The sequence below is a fragment of the Boleophthalmus pectinirostris genome, unplaced genomic scaffold, assembly GCF_026225935.1.
Source record: "Boleophthalmus pectinirostris isolate CB_2022bp ecotype Guang Dong unplaced genomic scaffold, ASM2622593v1 HiC_scaffold_7, whole genome shotgun sequence".
Taxonomy (NCBI): Eukaryota; Metazoa; Chordata; class Actinopteri; order Gobiiformes; family Gobiidae; genus Boleophthalmus; species Boleophthalmus pectinirostris.
Genome location: NW_026571473.1, coordinates 41604 through 61767, shown reverse-complemented (window position 1 = coordinate 61767; position 20164 = coordinate 41604). Strand labels below are relative to the sequence as shown.

The 20164-nt window shown below is 43.0% G+C and overlaps 1 protein-coding gene across 1 annotated transcript in view; it reads left to right on the top strand.

The window, feature by feature from the left end:
• The window catches only part of LOC110174624 (receptor-type tyrosine-protein phosphatase S-like), a 119733-nt gene that overhangs the window by 61415 nt on the left and 38154 nt on the right, over positions 1-20164 (top strand). Inside the window, 8 exon segments of the mRNA XM_055164726.1 lie at positions 2245-2355; positions 5282-5293; positions 8783-9052; positions 9776-10354; positions 11186-11322; positions 12009-12145; positions 12147-12157; positions 12368-12564. Of these exon segments, the coding sequence (XP_055020701.1) occupies positions 2245-2355; positions 5282-5293; positions 8783-9052; positions 9776-10354; positions 11186-11322; positions 12009-12145; positions 12147-12157; positions 12368-12564 (1454 nt within the window).

Genomic DNA, 20164 nt, shown 5'->3' with positions numbered 1-20164 from the left:
AATGTACACAACCCAATAATGCAGGATTGCTCAAACATGTGTGAATGAAACAAAACACCACTCCACGTCTGTTTTTGAGCAAGTAACAGCGTTTTAACATAAAAGCTCACATGAGTCAATTTTGTGTAAATATAGGACCTTTAATGTCCTAATCTAAATGTGTTTTAGCTAGGGTTGGCACAGTTCACAAAATTCATGGTTTGGTTTGGATTGCAGTTTAAGGTCGTGGTTTTCAGTTCGATACAGTTCTTGTTGTAATTTTTTCTTTTTAATCTTTAATCTCCAGAAATATACTTTATCATATGCTATGTTAGCTTAATTATCCATAATTTAGGACAGAGCTTTTAAAAAGTTATAAAATTATAGTTAGTAATGTAATCATGCACAAACTGAATTTGACTTGACTTTAAGCACATTATTATTGGACATAGGCAGCTGTTGTGCTTCGCTGAAAAAATGTTACCACCTCCCTAACCCTCCTCAGGAGTCGGGATACTTGGTTTAGTGAGATTGCGCGCTTTGCTGCAAGGTTAAGTGTCCAAAAGTTGCAGTTTTTATGCTCGCATAGAGCGAAATACGCGTCAGGGCCTGGTTCCACTGCACGCGTGTTTCGCTCTATGCGAGTGAAAAACTGCAGAGTCTGGAAACATAACTTTTGGAATGCATGGGAAGTGAATGAGGGCAACTCCACTGAGCGCGCTAGACGCTCATATGGAGCAACATGTGTGCGTAGATTTCAGAAAATAGGATCCATCCTGTTTTTTGACGCTCTGCACGAGCATAGGCGCATATCCCCATCAAAATACACAGAAACTTTGGTTGTATTTGTGCGTTTACCATCAGCACAACATGCACTAGGGGCAGATCTGTGTTGTGTGAAAGAGCCCGGGTCCAGAAAGACTGTTAATAAGTGCTTTAAAATTTACTTTTGAAATCCTTGTGTTTGCTGTGGTCAGCCTGTACAGAAGGTAAATACAAGAGTGTTCAGCTTTCACTGTGGACCTGATACAAGCGGCTAAACGCGCCCCGTCAAGTTTGATTGACTTTCCCATTGACAAACACAGAGTCAGTGCTGCGTGTGTACGTCCTGCTGCAGCTGCCGGTGGAGCCACCTTTGCGTTGACGCACGGCTGTGGTTTCGCAAGGTTAGGCGTGTGCAGTGGAGCCGGGCCTTAACAGCTGAACACACTTGTATTTACCTTCTGTACAGACAAACCACAGCAAACGCCAGGATTTCAAAAGTAAATTTTTAAAGCACTTATTAACAGTCTTTCTGGAGCTGAGCTCTTTCACACGACACAGAACTGCCCCAGGAGCACGTTGTTCTGATGGTAAATGCACAAATATAAACAAAGATTCATGCTCTCTGTGTATTTTGACAGGGATACGCTCACGTAGTGTCAAAAAATAGGATGGATCCTATGTTCTGAAATCTACGCGCGCAGGACACACTGCTCCATACGCGCTGCTCCATACGCGCTGCTCCATACGCGCTGCTCCATACGCGCTGCTCCATACGCGCTGCTAATGCTACAGTGGCGTCGCCCTCGTTCACTTTCCAAAAGTTGCAGTTTTTACGCTCTCGTAGGGCGAAACAAGTGTCTAAACGCGACAAGGCCGATCGCCTGCCCCCCCGACAAACACAGAGCCAGCGCTGCACGTGCATGTCCTGCCTCAGCTGCCGATGGAGTCGCCCCCGTGTGGCCCCGCGAGGCAACGACACGGGCGCATTCTCCATCTCCGGGTGGCCCTCTTCTCTCCTACTTGCCATTTCTACATGTGATACGCAGCACCCACCCTCCACACCTTTTCTTTTGCGCCAAAGCGAAACAGGTCACATACGGGCACGAGGCTACAATGCACAAGCCTGGAACCGTGGAAACCGTACGGTACGCACACATCCCAAACCGTGACAAGCGAACCGAATCGTTTTTCATGAACCGTGCCACCCCTAGTTTTAGCCTAATAGAATGTTAATTTGATATTACATAAATTATGTACAGCAGTTCCTCTGATGAGACCTTACAGTCTGTCTCCAATTATTAGAGTGAAACTAGAAAGCTTCACTCTGTAAATCTGTATAATATACAAATTTGATTTTATGAAATTAGTGCCGAAAAATATTACACTTTTTCATGATATTCTAATAATTACAGATAGACTGTTTTATATCATTGTACACAATGTATTGCGATGTCATGACTCCTTGTGCTCTGCTCTTGGTGATGTGATGTCTCTTCCCAGGAGCTCTTCAGATTGAGAACAGTGAGGAGTCTGATCAGGGCAAGTACGAGTGTGTAGCCACCAACGGCGCTGGGACCCGCTACTCTGCCCCGGCCAATCTGTATGTACGGGGTAAGTCCTTCTGAGCACCTTCTAGCAGCTGATAATGTAGTAGCGGCTAATAATGTAATAATTTTGGCCAAGTTTAAACATAATATAAGACCATAATGTAATAAGCCAATAATGTAATAAGTAAAACCAAAGAAAAGTTTTGGCTTTCCTAGTGCCACAAGATCTCTTCTTGGTCTAGGGCTAAACCAGGTCTAAAAGTGGATTACATAAGTTTCATTGTAGTTTTAAACAAGAAATGATCCATAGGATGACAGAAAAGTGGATAAAATTAACTCAAACAAATCCACTCCTATTTATATCGCACAGTTTCCAAAGTGAACGGAGAAGACATAAAAGGTATAAATGCGAAAAATGTAAAACCAGTATAAAATCAAATAAAAGCAAAATTATAAAATCATAAAATTGCAAGTAATATGAATACAAGCAAATAAAAGATAATTGATTAAAGAGATAATTGATTAACAAGATTGACCTGAGCACCTGAGAGAGTGACAGCAGGTCCAGTAGCTCATAACTCTAAGTCCAAGTTCCTCCCTGGTTTTAAGTCTCATCTTAGACACCAGAAGTTGGAGCTGATGAGGAACATTTTCTCTGATGATGTAACTGCAACCAATAATGACTACATTACAATGTGGGGAGTATAATGTAGTCATTATTGGCAAGATTTTAGTACATTATTGACTCAACATAGTTACATTACACAACATATAGTAACATCATCGGACTGTTATTACATTATGGGCTTATTACATTTAAACTTGAAAATGATTACATAATTGGCCATTATTATGTTAGTGGTTGCTACAAACCTCACTCTACTACAACCTGAGCAGTGATCAGAACTGAGCCAGGACTATCCAAACCAGGACTATCAAGACCAGAACTGTGCAGGCCACACTAGTATCTACACTATATACACATATGCAGAGGTGGGTAGAGTAGCCAAATGTTCAAAGTACTTAATCAAGTAAGAGCAATGTTTCTTCAAAATAATATTACTCAAGTTTTGGTCCAAGAAATTACTCAAGTAATCAAGTAACTACTACTCAAGTAAAAGAAACTTAAAAAGTAGCTGTTGGGACTTAAACATCTGATTAATAATTTGGACAAAACATGAAATAATGTACAAAATGTAGTATTTTCAAACGATAGACACAAAGCAGTTTTAGCAGTTTTATTTTCGGCCAATGGCGTACTCCAGCCCCTCAAAATGTTAAATAGCCTCATAACAGGCAGAAAATTCTATGAAACGTCTGTATTTCATTTGTACTGTTTTGTTCTGTGATAATTTTCATTTGTGCGAGTATATTTCTAAAATGATTAATTGTGACTTTTGAGGCAATTGTATGACGACATTTCCACTAACGGCAGCTAACGGCAGCAGCTTTAGCAAAACTAGTGAAGAGAAACGATCTGAGGCTGTGGAAAAGTCTGTGTTATTATAGAAATTATGAATCAGAAACAAGTTTCTAAAGACTGATACAGACTTTTCCACAGCCTGAGATCTTCACTAGTTTTGGCGAGTTTTGCTAAAGCCGCTGCGTCAGCTGAGAGGAAATTACCTCATATAATTTCCACTAAAATAATAATAAATCATTTTAGAAATATATGCACAAAATGAAAACAGTCACAGCACAAAACAGCACAAACAAAATTCAAATGTTTTGTATAATGTTCTGCCTGTTTTGAGGCTATTTAACATTTTTAGGGGCTGGATGACGTCATTGTCCAAAAATAAAACTTAATATTTTAAGAACCAGAATTGCACAAATGAAACTTTTTACAGCACAAATGAAGCACAAATGACTGACACAATTTTGGGTCGTTTTAAAGCATTTTGAAGCTTTCTGGGTGGCTGGCTGACTCCACTTTGACCTATAAAAGAATTGTTAATATCTCCAAAACCAAAACAACACAAATGAAATTTTTTGCAGCACGAAACAGCACAAACAAAGCACAAACGATTTACATAGTTTTTGCTTAGGTTTGTGCTTAATGAAGGGCCAACTTCATGCAGGTTCCTGCCAATACCATATGCTTGTCTTAAAGATGCAACTCTAAGTCCACATGGCCGGTACAAAGAAACTGTGAATGGTTCATTAAATCAGTTATGGTTCCTTTGATTACTCTACTTTTACTTGGACCACGTTTAGCCATGGTTTGAGGTTCGCCTCATGTCTTCTTCACTCACCACAAACAGGAAATGAAATATTCAGTATCCCCTCCTATGATGCAGTTGGTTTGGACCTACTGTCTATGGTCTGGACCCGAGTTCACTCTCTCACCAGAGAGTCAACAGATCCGAGTGCAATTGATGCTTTCATACCATCAATAATGGAATGTTTGGCACTCACCAATTGCTGTCGGTGTAAAAGCACCATTAGATGTCATCCATGCATGTTTGAATAATTTTGTGATCTCTCCCATACCCTGTTTGAACCTTCCTTATGGTTAGCTGTAAGATTATGTGCACAAACCTGATGCGATGTGAAGTAGTTTCACTAATGGGATGCATGCTGATTGTGTTGCGATAGCACTCTGAAGACGGAGTGACAAAAAACATGTTCATACATTGTTTTGGACTAATATAATATTTTCAAAACAATAAGAGGTAATGTGGTGATCTAAATATGATAGCTGTTAATATGCCATAGAAGTAAAATACCATCTCTTTAAAAAGTTACCCAATAAATGTAACTAAGTACTACCCACCTCTGTGCATATTCTCCCACAACAGACCAGTACAGTATGCCTATGTACTGACCTAGACTACACTAGTATCATATGTGTATTGAGTGTATGTTGCTCAAAGACATTGGCTGGTTTTACTCTCTGTGTTTCTTCCTGTTTGCTATTTTTACTTTATTTTGACCCACTTTACCCGTTCATGATTCCACCCTGCCATGGCACACAAACCTGCCCTCAGATCAGCGGGAAGGTTGGTGTTGACTGTCTGGGGCAGGCAGACTTGAGCAGGAGTGTTCCTCTGGCTCGTCGCAGCCCCTCCCTGGCTGAACCCTGTGCTCTGTGTGTGTGTATGTGTGTGTTTGTGTGTATTCCTGCACTACTGTGAGTATATTGCACATGTTCAGTGGGAGTTTGCTGCATAGTCATTGCATGTCATTCGTCCAATGGCACGACTTGTTCAGTATTTACATCTACACTCTGCCCACCAGCACATTTCAAACAGAGCTGCTATACTGGATAGGACCTGTGGACTAAAGAAAAGAGACAGGGGGGAGGAGGGGTATGGTATAATGAACAGTGCGATTGGTCTAGCAGCCAGGTGTTTATAATTGATGTATTTATATATTATTTATTATTTGTTTATTTATTTTATTAAATAGAAACCCCTGGCTTTAATTGTGGCAGTCTTTTGTGATGTCACCAGCTACTTTGGAGAATTGCAGATGCTACTGGAGGCAGCACACACTTTTGACCAGAAAATGTAAATTTATCTAGTTAGTACTTTAGTTGCCAAAAGAACTAGGAACAGCAGATAATACTATTAAAACACCAGGTACACAGTTAAGTAGTGAAATGGTGAAGAAGGAAATTCAAGCCTGTGGCTCTATCAGTTCTGATGGTGAACGTAAGGTCACTGGGAAATAAGATGGATGAACTGTGAGCCCTTGTGTGGACCCAGAGGGAGTGTGCTGTCAGCAGTATCATGTGCTTCACGGAATCCCGGCTTTATGTGAACTTCTTAGACAACAGAGTATCTGTACCAGGCTTTGAGAAGTGTGGGCAGATAGAGAGACTCCTAAGAGGGGTAAGAAGAGGGCTGGCAGGATTGTTGTTTTGCTGAACAAGAGGTAGTGTAATCCTGGCAATATTACTGTGAAGGAGCATAACTGTTCACTGGACACTGAACTTTTGGCTTTGGGATGCTGGGTTGTAGTCTACACACCTGGGGGCTCTACTTAAGATTTCTGGTGATTTCAACCATTCTTCCTTGGACAGTGTTTTACCCACACTTTACCAGTATGTGGATAGTAAAACTCGGACCAATAGAACTTTTGACCTGCTGTATGCCAATTCTAAATGAGGCATACAGTGCCACTGCCCTGCCCCTATTGGGACGATCAGACCACAATCTTGTCCTGTTAACGCCTCAGTATGTCCCTGCAATGGAGAGGCAGCCTGTCACTGTCACTGTAAGAAAGTGGAGTCAGGAGGGCAGCCACGCCCTTTCAGACCACAGAATGGGATGTGTGCTGCCAGCCCAATAGCACAATTGACAGCATAACGAACTGTATAATGAAAGACATCAACTTCTGAGGATACAGCCATTCCCACACACTCTGTCTGCTGTTACCCCAATAACAAGCCCTGGATCACCTGCCAGCTGAAGGATCTGCTTAACAAGAAGAAGGGAGGCTTCAACTCTGGAGACAAGGACAAGGCGAAGAGGATACGGTGACAGTTGAAGGACCATCTCAGGCAGTGGCCAAGAGGCCTACAGGAGAAAGTTGGAGGTAAGACTCTTGCAGAACAACACCAGAGAAGTTTAGAATGGGATGAAGGCCATCACTGGTTTCAACAACAAAACAAAGCAGGACAATAGCCCAGACAGATCAAATCTACAAAATTTACATTTTAATTGTTTTTCACACCCTGGCACCCCCGTCTCTACCCCTTCTAGACATCCAATCCACACCTCACCACATATCATTCAGACGGCCACTCTCTGCTCCCACACCTACTTCCACTCCCACAGAGGAGCTCAGTCCAATGTCTCTGTCACCTGCCCAGGTGAGAAGGCAGATGGAGAAAGTTCATCTAAGTCTCGTGGACTAGACCATGCGAAGAACATGTGCTGCACAGCTAGCTGTAATCCTGCACTTTCTCTTCAACCTGTGTCTGGAGTTTAAATGGATACTGGTGATATGTGCCATTGCACAAAGAGCCTATTCCATCTGGACTTAATGACTTCAGAGCTGTTGCTTTGACATCTCATGTCCTGAAAGTGTTTGAGAGACATGTTCAGGCTCAGTTTGGACGATGCTGTCATCTATCTTCTGCAGTGAGCGTACTCACTCCTGGATAGTGTTACAGGCTCTGTGAGGATATCTTTTTTCAACTTATCCAGTACCTTTAACATAATCCAGCCCTTTCTAAGGAGTGAGAAGCTGCTCAGGATGGGTGACAGCCCAGCCCAGGAGGACACTGGACATACTGCTCTCCATCATGGACACTCCTGCTCACCCATTGCTTCAGACTATAGAGGGACAGAGGAGCTCATTCTCCAACAGGCTCCTACAGCTCCATTCAAACAGTAAGAGATACAAGAATACATTCATACAAGCCTACATCACCCATGCTCCCACTTTAAGTTGAAAACAGCATTTTACAAAGCCCTGGAGAAGATTGTATTGTATGTATGATCTTACCAGATGACAGGAAATGCACAGCACTAGTGTTGACTGTTCATTCTATGTCTACTGCAATGTACTACTGTATACTCCCTCTTCGAGCATGTGGCTGCCTGTATTTCAGCATGCTTTCGAATGGTGCCTGTTCCTGTGCCATGTTTGCATCTGCATCAGTCTCTCCTTTAACAGGTTTAATGTTTTAACTAATTCACTAAGCTCCTGCTTTCTAGTGTTTGATTGCTCTTTTAATGGAGATTTAGAATGTAAAATCAACCTTTTCACCATGTTATAATTGTTCCTTCCTTCTCATTTACACTCATTTACACAGTTGAATTTGTGCATGTTTGAGTAATCTTTATTCTCCTGTATTCAAGATGTCATTGCTCTGATCTACCCTTATTTTCACCACCACGGGTACATGCCCTCAGCTCCGTACTTACTCGGTTCTCCAATATTGTTTTCTTAATCAATGATAAACAGAGGATTTGTCACATAGCATTTTGGGGCAAATGGATTAAAAAATCTGATATACATGCTAATGTAAACTGCAAAGTATGCTCCAGCAGAGCAGCACTTGAAGTCAGCCCCAGCTAGGTTCCACAGTTTTCCAACCTGAAGTCAGCTAACTTGCTTGTTTTCATCAGGCTGTTTTAGATCACTATTGCAATCACATTTAAAAGGTCTAAAATACTATTGTCTAAAACACAGTTTAAAAATGCATAATAGATTAACTCTGTAGCAGAAAGAGGCATGTCTGCTTTAATACCATGTTTAAAATCTGCCTAGGAACTACAGATGAAAAGTAGCAGTAGTAGTAGTAGTAGAGTAGTAGTACATTTACAGAAATGTTGATTAATATAATATACATTATTATTGGAAAAGGGATCTAATGACACTTACATATTTAGATTAACAAACTTCTGAAGTGTATCATTTATGCCAAAACATGATTTTAAAATGTGATACAACATCAAAACACAACAAACATAAGACTTGCAGTGGAGGTTACAGTTGTGGTGCACTGGGCCACCTCAGCCTCCTCTCCCTTGCAGTTCGCAGAGTGCCACCAAGGTTCTCCATTCCGCCTTCCCACCATGAGGTGATGCCTGGGGGCAGTTTGAACCTCACTTGTGTGGCCGTGGGGGCACCTATGCCTTTTGTCAAGTGGGTGAGTGAGGAAGCGGAGCTCAACCGTCAGAACCAGACACCCATTGGCCGCAACGTCCTGGAGCTCACAGACATCCAGCAGTCAGCCAACTACACCTGCGTTGCTACATCCTCCCTGGGCACCATCCACACCACCATCCAAGTTTTGGTCAAAGGTGTAGTACTCCCTCCCTGACCACTACAGAACTGCAGTCATCCTCCTCTGACCGCTGCAGAACTGCAGTACTCCTCCTCTGACCACAGTCGAACTGTAGTACTCCTCCTCTGACCACAGTAGAACTGTAGTATGTTCCCTCTGACCACAGTAGAACTGTAGTACTCCTCCTCTGACCACAGTAGAACTGTAGTATGTTCCCTCTGATCACAGTAGAACTGTAGTACTCCTTCTCTGACCACAGTAGAACTGTAGTATGTTCCCTCTGACCACAGTAGAACTGTAGTACTCCTCCTCTGACCACAGTAGAACTGTAGTATGTTCCCTCTGACCACAGTAGAACTGTAGTACTCCTCCTCTGACCACAGTAGAACTGTAGTATGTTCCCTCTGACCACAGTAGAACTGTAGTACTCCTCCTCTGACCACAGTAGAACTGTAGTACTCCTCCTCTGACCACAGTAGAACTGTAGTATGTTCCCTCTGACCACAGTAGAACTGTAGTACTCCTCCTCTGACCACAGTAAAACTGTAGTATGTTCCCTCTGACCACAGTAGAACTGTAGTACTCCTCTGATTGCTGCATAATTGTAGTACTCCTCTGACTGCTACATAATTGTAGTACTCCTCTGACCATTGCAGAACTGTAGTACGTCTCCTCTGACCACTGCAGAGCTTAGAATTGATAGTACATGATTGTATCTAAAGTGTTGTGTGTTCCCCAGCCCTGCCCCAGTCTCCTACAGGCCTCACTGTTACAGAGACCACAGCCACCAGTGTGACCCTGACCTGGGACTCTGGGAACCCAGAGCCCATCCTCTATTATGTGATCCAGTACCAGGCCCACGGCTTAGGGGACTTCCAGGAGGTGGAGGGAGTGGCCAGCACCAGATACAGCATTGGGGGGCTCAGCCCTTTCTCAGAATATTACCTCCGGGTTTTGGCTGTCAACAGTGTGGGCCGGGGGCCTCCAGGGGCAACAGTCAGCACACGCACCAGTGAGCAAGCACCCTCCTCACCCCCTCTGCGAGTCCAAGCCCGTATGCTCAGCTCCAGTACCATGTTAGTGCAGTGGGAGCCTCCAGAGGAGCCCAACGGCCACATCCAGGGCTACAGAGTGCTGTTCAGCCCAGAGGAGGATGCTCCGCTTAGGGCCTGGCGGTCTGTCAGCACAAACAGACAGCTGCAGATGACACTGTCAGAACTGACCCCAGAGCTCACCTACAGTCTCAGGGTCCTGGCCTTCACCACTGTAGGAGATGGGCCCCTGTCAGACACCCTGCGGATCAAAGCCCAACAAGGAGGTAAGCAACTCAGCAGAGCTCAGTCATACTGTTCACATGTGTGAGGGTTATGTAGCCTGAGGTGTAACAAAACCACATTTAAGTGAAAGTTATTTGTATTGACACAAAAACATTTAGACGCTACCTGCTCCCTGGCTCGAGTCCATGTTTAGTTGGGAACACTTGGATTTGAATCAGGCCTATTACCAATTTTGTCAATTTTATCTCATCAATACTAAAAAAGTTCTTTCTAACCAAATAAAACTGTTAGAAATATGGTGACTGAAAGTTCCAATAGAGAGTATATACAGAAACAATCATTTAAACAGGGTGTTACTGCAGAGAGGTTTAAGGGCCTCTTGTCCTGAGCTAGAGTTGAAGGTATGCTATGGAATATTAATAGTTTAGTCTTTATTAGTTTATTTAGTTTAGTCTTTGTTTTATTTTCGGTCTGCAGTCCATAATTTAGGAAAAAGGATAAATTAGGCCACACGCATGCACGTACACACACACATATACACTCGCACACACATACACACACGCACACACACACACACACACACACCACACACACACACATACACACACACATACACACACACACACACACACACACACACTAATTCTGCCACATTTTACCTTCAAATCTATATGCACTCACCTGCCTCTCTAATGGAGACAAAAATCAGGTCCTCTGACATAAAGTCTTTATTATTAGATCAACAGTGTGATTTAAAGTTCAGTTCTGCACATCCCATTAAATCTAGTCTCTCTTCTCTGCTCACCATAACAGCAAAAATACACAACAGTTGAAACACATAGTCTTCAGTTATGCCTTGTTTGTGTGCCTAGTTCCTGCTCCACCGGTGGACTTCCAAGGTGAGGCAGAGCTGGATTCACAGATCATGCTGTCCTGGATGTGGCCCATCCAAGATTCAGTCATCAACTATGAACTGCAGTACTGGGAGGCTACTACTCCTTCACGGAAGGTACTCACTGCTCCTTTTGCTTTCATAGGTATTTGTACTGACCCCCTTTTAGTATGGCCCTGTCAGTGATGGGAGGAATACTGAATATCCTTAAAATGTATTTTGTAATGTACTGTATTCTGTTACATGGCTTATCAGAGTACTTATTCTGAATACTTACAGTACATTTATGGGTAGAAACGTGAGGCTTATAAACAGCTTTAAGCGTGTTGCATTGCTGTTTATTTATTACTTAAAAGAGAAGCACAGATTCCAGAGGCTGGGCTTGTTTATTGCTTGGATGGGAGACCAGTGGCAAAAGCTGTTGTGTCACTTCACCCAAATTGGCTAGTATGAAAGTGGTGTGTCCATGATTATTGGTGGTGTTCAGATTCAGAGGGGCCGATGGCGCAGACTGGCAGTCTCACTTCTGTTAAGTCTGCCCCAAGGCAGCTGTGACTACAATAGTATCTCCCCACACCAAGTGTAGAACAAATGAATAACGCACAAAACTGTAAAGCAGCTTTGTTATTATTATTATAAGAGTGGTATGTAACACCGTGTATTCCTTTGGTTTTAGTGTTATTTTCTTAATACCAACAAATGAAATAGTGACTGTAACCAAATGTATTTACATGTTTGTTTTTGTTCGTTTGTTATTTTTGGTACATGTGCTTAGTTAATCCCCAGTGACTTGTGTTCCCCAGCGACGGGTCGTGTTGGAGCCAGTTGGGAGTTATGCAGTGCAGGGCCTGAAGCCTGACAGTGTGTACTGCTTCTCTCTGGCAGCACGCTCACACATGGGCCTGGGACTGTTTACACTGCCCATAGAGGTCCGGACTGCCCGCTCCAGTGAGTACCCATAGACAAGTATTACATCACATCATGTCAATAAGAAACTACAAACAATTTGTGACACAATCTTGACATTGAAAAATATATATTTTGCTTCTTCCTACTCCTTTTGTTCTTAAAAATGACATTGCAATGTAAATAAAAGACATACATAAACATTAACATGCTCAAATAAAATGAACTGTGTATCTGATGACTGTGGCTTTTGCAGTGCTTGGAGCCCCTCCAAGAAAATTAGAGGTTCATCCTCTGAATTCGACATCCCTCAGAGTGAGCTGGAAGCCCCCTATACATCTGACACAACATGGGCCCATCAGAGGCTATCAGCTGATGTACACACAGCTTGATCACGAAGAGCAGCCTATTGGACAAGCCATGGTCCTGAATCTGTCTGAGCCAGAAGCACAGGTAGCCTTGTCTAAATGAGAGAGACCCACTGGGTACCAAAACCTTACACTGTCCATCAGATCTCCAAAGGGTTGGGTACTGATGATGACAGATGAAAGGAGGAGAGAAAAAGCAGTTGAGAAGGTGGAGAATGACAGAGAGCAGGAAAAGGGAGAGGGAAGAAGGAGGGAGAAAGTGGAGAGGATAGAGAGGGAAGGGAGAGAGACAAGTATTTATCTGTCCCACTCTATCAAGGAGCTCCTCTCTTTGATAGAGTGGGACAGATAGTTGCATGTCTCAGAGATAAAGACAGATGTTGTTGAGAGGAGTGGGGAGTGAGAGAAGAGAGAGAGAAGAAGAGGAAAGAGAAGGAGAAGAGAGAGGAGGGGAAGTAATGGAGTGAGAGAGAAGGGAGAAGAGAGACAAAGAGAAAGACAGGAGGACGAGCATTAAAGAGGTAGAACACACATTGGCCTTGTTTTGTTTCACATTATCACACACAAAATGTACTCTTTTGACCTTTGAACCATGTTATAACATTATTGTCCCATCTCTCAAAAACATACTTGCATCTATATTTAATAATCAGTGGATTTATAAAGTGTCTTACAAGATACCCAAAGCACTTTACAGTGCTGTATTTATTTACTCTCACATATACACTCGTGTGGGCAGACTTTAGAAAGTGAGGCTGCCAATATGCGCCCATCTGCCCACCACCCACATTCACACTAGACAATGCGTCTTGCTTAAGGACTTAACAACAACAGATTTTGTCACTGGCTCCTCATTATGGGACCTTATTTTCTTAGTGATCTCCGGTCCAACTACAAACCTGGCTCAGGTTTTTACAGTCTTGTTCGCTTTCATTAATCCAGTTTACATGGAAATGTTGTAATGACTGAGCCAAAAACCCTTAAGCAGACACAGACAATTTGTGCAAAAATATTACAGAGTTAATTATATCCAGGGAAAATTTAGGTCCACACAGACAAAGGCCATTTATCAATTCCCAGCCTGCAGATTCCATACTTGTGTACTTTTGGGACAGGTGGACTTTTCACATGTACTAAAATGTATGTGGGTGCTTTCTGTAATAAATGCTAATTATATTAAAAATATATTTAAAAAAATATAGTGCCAAATTAGCTTTTTTGAGCAACCACACAAATTTAGACCAAGATTAAATATTAACCTGATAAATAATATTTAAATTATTATAAAATAATATATAAAAAATGTTGTTTCAAAGTTTCAGATCTACCAAAAAGCCTGCTGCATTTGTCTCAAGTTTCATAGAATTGTGAAGAAATGGAGAAAATGAAACAAGTGAAAAAGATTTATTCACTACATCTGCGAAAACAAACCCTGCTTAGGATATATGAAAATGTGCTGCATTTAGGGAAATAGTTACAAATAAAACCATTAGATCAGGGGCCTCATTTATAAAGCTTGCTTTCGCAAAAATCCGTGCGTGCGCGCTTCCTACGCCAACCACGGTATTTATAAAACTCGGCTAAGGCTCTTTGCTTAACTCTACGCCAACTCAGGACCTCCTGTAAGTTCTATGCAAAGTCTGGAGACACGGGGAAAAAGCGACACTCGTGGAGAGAAGCAGAAGTGAACAGAGTTTGAGGAAGTGTTTGATCAGAAAATCCACGTATATAGAAGAATTACCTTCAGATTTGCGCATTTAAGTGTTTGGTTCACCAAAATACGGAGAAGGGCTGTTTATTCCACTCATTATTCTCCACAGTATTATACATTTGAAACTCGTGCACGAGCGCGGCCACGTTCCCGGACTCGGTGTAGCGCAGAGTCTCCCACGGTCTACACCACGACCATAGACTTCTATAGAACACAGACTGTGACCAACACAGAGGACGAAATAATGACCCGACCTGAGAGAAAACTCTTCCCTTGGACGCAGCAGGAGCCAGGCTTTGATTTAATGAACGCAACTTTAAGACTTTTACTTTAGTCTTTATGCACTGAGCGGCAGAGTGACCCGAGTCTGTGGACAACACGAAGCCTACTGCCCGAACCTGACCCCAACCAAAATCTTCCCTAAATTTTTGTGCAATGGGGAACTCTTGCACATGAGAGCTGCTCTCTGACTGTATGAAGAACAGAATAATGCCCGTGCCCGTCCCGACCCAGACCCACACTCACAGAGGTCAGACCCAGACCCACACTCACAGGTGAGCAGTTTGGATGTTTCGTGTGGACTTTAATTGGCAGAATAACATCTGTATCTGATGTGTTTCATGCTAAATCTGTGTCCTCGTATCCCCCCCTCGCTCCTTTCCCTCTCCAGGGGAGGGCATCTGAATCTCTCGCATGCACTCATAATTTGACCATTCAGATCAGCGCGTGCACATATCTGTGTGTAAATGCATAAATATACAGGGCCAGTCCACACACACATCATATACAGACTTAAAAATATAGCGATACAACTCTTGAAACAGCGAAAAAACACATGGGCTTTACTGCAAAGATGTGCTGCCTAAATATTATTTAAAAAATGATTAAATGAACAGATGAGTCATTGTTGTCACTTTTAGTTTTGTATGTATTTATTAAACAAGGTTTAATAAAGTCTTTAATAAAGTCTTTGTCGTGATCACGTGGTGCTGCGTGGAGCGTCCTCCTCCCTCTGTCCCGCGTGTCTCGGTCACACCCACTGATTATCGGCTCATGTTTAGGGAAATCTCATTCACGAGTCACTTTACATGCTCCTTTTATGGTGAGGTGGAGGTGTGGAGAGGGCGTGACGTGATGTGGGTTCATCCATCCATCCATTTTCGTCCCGCTTATCTGGGGCCGGGTCGCGGGGGCAGCAGCCTAAGCAGGGACTCCAAGACTTCCTTCACCCCAGACACGTCCTCCAGCTCCTCCGGGGGGACCCCGAGGCGTTCCCAGGCCAGCCGAGAGACATAGTCCCTCCAGCGTGTCCTGGGTCTTCCCTGGGGCCTCCTCCCGGTGGGACATGCCCAGAATACCTACCGAGGGAGGCGCCCAGGAGGCATCCGGGAACAGATGCTCGAGCCACCTCAACTGGCTCCTCTCAATGTGGAGGAGCAGCGGCTCTACCCCGAGCTCCTCCCGTGTGACTGAGCTCCTCATCCTATCTCTAAGGGAGTGCCCAGCCACCCTGCGGAGGAAACTCATTTCAAGCGCTTGTATCCGCGATCTCGTCCTTTCGGTCACTACCCAGAGCTCATGACCATAGGTGAGAGTAGGAACGAAGACTGACCGGTAAATCGAGAGCTTCGCCTTTCGGCTCAGCTCCCTCTTCACCACAAAGGTCCGATACAGCGACCGCATCACTGCCGAAGCTGCACCGATCCGCCTGTCAATCTCACGTTCCGTCCTTCCCTCACTTGTGAACAAGACCCCGAGATACTTGAACTCCTCCACTTGAGGCCACGTAGGTTCACGTGTGCAAATTCTAGTTGCAGGTGGGATCTATAAAGCAAAGATTGCGTGGTTTGGTGCGTGCGGTGGGTTTTCTAAATATGGAGTTTGCGTGGCGCACGCCTTGTCGTAGCTACTAGGTGTACGCACTAACTTACGACAACTCCTGCGCAGTTTTTTATAAATGAGGCCCCTGATCATGATTCTTTTACATGTTGAGCAATTCGATTTTAATAAACCTGTGTATGTATAAAGGATGTCACAATTGAGCATAGGCTAAGGTTGCCTATGTTAGGAGTGCATTTTTTCCCAAATTTTCTTTGAAGCCCACATGACTGTATCACATGTACCCCTGGAGTTCTCTCTGGGGCTGTAGACAGGCCATCACAGATCAGCCTAATGCTGTAGTGGGACAATGGAAACCTCAACAGACTCCAGTGCAGTGAGAGTGCAAATATGGTTCTTTCCATGTACCACAGATAACGATCATTACTAAAGGAGCCTTTGTAAAATCATGAGTGCACATTAACAAGTTGTAGCTCAGGCTTTATTGTAAGAATGGCTTAATGGGAGAGAAACATAAAATGTTTGCTATAGTTGTGCTGTGTATGTTGAACTAGGGCTGGGCGATATGGATCAAAAAATATATCTCGATATATTTTGTTATATCTCGATATACGATATATATCTCGATATGTGTTCAAGAAAAAATAACCCCCTAAAATTGAAAACTGCAAAAACAAATCTGCCAATTCCACAAGGTCTTTTTTTTTTAATTAAAGTGTCAGAGGTCGGCAGTTCATATAGGAACATTTAAGATGACAAAAAACCCTAATTACATAAATAATAATTTAACTGTAAAATAAAAGAAATAATACATATTTCCTTCTTTTCATTCATAAATAAAACAACTCAACACAAGCTCATCTTTGCATTATCTCTGTTATCCAGACCAGAACCAGAACCATGAGTTCATTTAGCAGAAGAAGCTCAGGATGTTCCTTATTTCAATAGATCCATGTTCCTATCCAGCAGTAAGGAGCACTGAGGTTTAATCCCACAATCCACTGCAGATCAAACCCAACGTTTCCAAACACTATTGTACAAGTGAAACTGAAGCAGATAATGAATAAAAATATTCTGCATAAATAAACTTTACATGACTAAACTTTACAATATATAAAGGATAACGACTCTAGAGCCACATCAGCTCGTTTGCGATAATAATGTGTTTAATGTAGTTTTGCGCACGTGTGTTTACATTTTACAGAAACGAAACTTAAGCGCATGACTCATTTGCATAAACAGCACTTCTCAAGCAGCTCAGCTCGTTTAGCTTCTTTCGGGCTAAAGGACGCGACTCGGTGGAATATGAGGATGTGCTGCTGATGTTCTTGTCTGTAAATGGTGGAAAAGGTTCGTGGTGCTTGAAGCTTTTCACTGGCACCAACTTTCGACGTTCACGGCGACAGTGAGGAGTGAAGGAGACACGAGCGAACAAAATCAGGGAGGCAGAGGCGCGCGGAGGCGATGAGAGAGAAGGTAAACAAGCGAAGCTGCGAAATCAAAATTGAATATAAGCATTATATCGATATATACGATATGTCAGAATTCATATCAAGTTTAAAAACTATCTCGATATATTTAAAATATCGATATATCGCCCACCCCTATGTTGAACCACAAAACAATATTTAGTGTAGGCTGTTAAAAGGGCTCAGCCTGAAGGAGCAACGTGGGGTCATCCTCCCGTGGACCCACCACCCGCGGGAGGTGCCATAAGGGGCTGGTGCATGGAGATCTGGGCAGCAATCGAAGGCAGGGGCCATGACAACCGGATCTGATTGGGAGGAACAGCCTCCTTGATCTGAATCCGAGTCATGTTGTGTTATTGGACTTCTGTGCAGGTCACAGTTTGTCCATAATGAACACCATGTTCAAGCACAAGGGTGTCCATCAGTGTACGTGGCACCAGGAAGCCCTAGGCCGGAACGTCTGACAGAGCCCTTGGTCAGAGGGCTCTGTCTAGCTGTGGCCGTAAGGTCTGTGGTGCCTGTCGCAGTGGCAATCCCCAGACCCCGTGGTGGACATTCGACTGTGTCCCTCGTGGTGTCCTGTGGGGGGTGCTCTGGGAGTATGGGGTCCGGGGCCCTTTGCTAAGGGCTGTCCAGTCCCTGTATTACCGCAGCAAGAGCAGTGTTCTCATTGCTGGCGGTTTGCAGCTGAGTGTGAAGCGGCTGGGATGAGGATCAGCTCTTCCGAGTCTGAGGCCATGGTTCTCGACTGGAAAAAGGTGGCTTGCTCTCTCCGGGTGGGTGGAGAGTCCCCGACTCAAGTGGAGGAGTTCAAGTATCTCAGGGTCTTTTTCATGAGTGAGGGAAGCATTGGCAGTGATGCGGTCGCCGTATCGGACCGTTGGGGTGAAGAGGGAGCTGAGCCGAAAGGCGAAGCTCTCAATTTACCGTCAATCTTCTTTTCTGCCCTCACCTATGGTCATACACATATGGGGGCAGTAGCTCAGTTGGTAGAGCATTTGCCCACTGATCTGAAGGTCGGTTCGAATCCCACTCTCAACATGAACATCACAGGTTGAGCGGTCAGATCCACTGACCCACAGGTTGGCTGGTGTGATTCCAGCTCCCACAGATGAATGCTGCTGTTGTGTCCTTGGGCAATAGAAAAATGTGACCATTTACCATATTGGAACCTGAACACACAAGAAATACTTAGGATACCAGAACAGCTAGCCAAAAAGAAAAAAAAAAGTACAAGAATTTGGAACACACTATTAACCTTTGTGCAACACACACACACACGGACACACAAATACATACAAACTGCAGGGAAAAAAACAGATGGAAAAGAAGGGATAACCAGGGCCTACATCACAAGGAAAGGAAAAGGAGGTGAAGGAAGACAGAAGACCATGAATTAGTGGTATTCCTTGCTGACCTTTAGGGCCACTGAAAGGCTCAAACTGGGCTCAGATCTGCTCCATTACTGAACCTTCAATGGCAAAATCTATGTCAGGCACAGCAACCCTCTCTGAGCAGTCAAGCAACCAAGCAAGATCAGCTGGAATATCATTTCGAGACAGAGATGCTGGACAGTTCTGGACTCTTTGTCTTGGTCAGTGTTAAATATGTTAAAATAATGTATTTAAAAATGTGAACACTTTCTTCAGATCTGTATGTTGCTTACATTCAAGTGCAGTGGCCACATAAGACAGACTGTTACTGTATTTGCACAACATTAAATGCACTGTGGTATAATGTGTAACAAATGTAGGCCAGTCTGTGCAAAGATCGTTGTAGTGGAAAATTATCTTTTTAAATAATAAAACTTCTGTTGAAGCAACAAAACAAAAGTTTATTTAATATATGTGCAAAGAGAGGCAGAGGACAAGTCTGTTCAATGCAGGGTTGTAACTCTGTCTGAACCAGCATCAGACTCACAAAATATATATAGTAGTGTCTAAACAGGTATTACCAAAAGAATCATCTCTATTTCTGCTGGGTCGTGATGCCCCAAAACTTATACAAGGACAGTTACTTCCTAATATGAGCAGTGCACCTCTCTTCAAAACAGGATATAAAGCAGAGACAATGAAAACTCTGAATAACTGCATGTAGAATCAGTAACAGTATTTTCCCATTACACCCTCTAATGACCTGCGCATGTGCATTTTGCATGTTTGGAGTAGCAAGATCGAACCCCTGCTTTAATTTGATAAGATTAAAAAAACTAAAACTTAAAACTGCACATGCTTTAAAATAATTACAAATATTCTTATTATTACAGATAATGTAATGTGTTCAGGGTTGCAGTAGCGGTATGTGGCTAGTCATTAAAAGTCTCAAGGGGTGACTACAAAAAGTTTGGGACTCGCTGCTCCAAGAGGAGTATTTTAAAGGTATCCTTCAATTATGGGTAGTTCACACAGGCTGAATGTGTATCTGCTTTTGTTTGTTGTGCATGTACCAGCAGCATTATAGTGAGTCTGGGGCCTATGGTCTTGGGTAGTAATTTTGGCTGGAAACAGTTTCAGTAAATGCATTGATCCCTAATACAAAATATATTTGGAATTGTTTTCAAAACATTCAATTATTTTATAGTAAATAAGCTTTATAAATGGAAATGGATATGTTGTTGCTCTGCCTGGAATGTTCCACATTATGACATAAACAGCTACACCTTACAT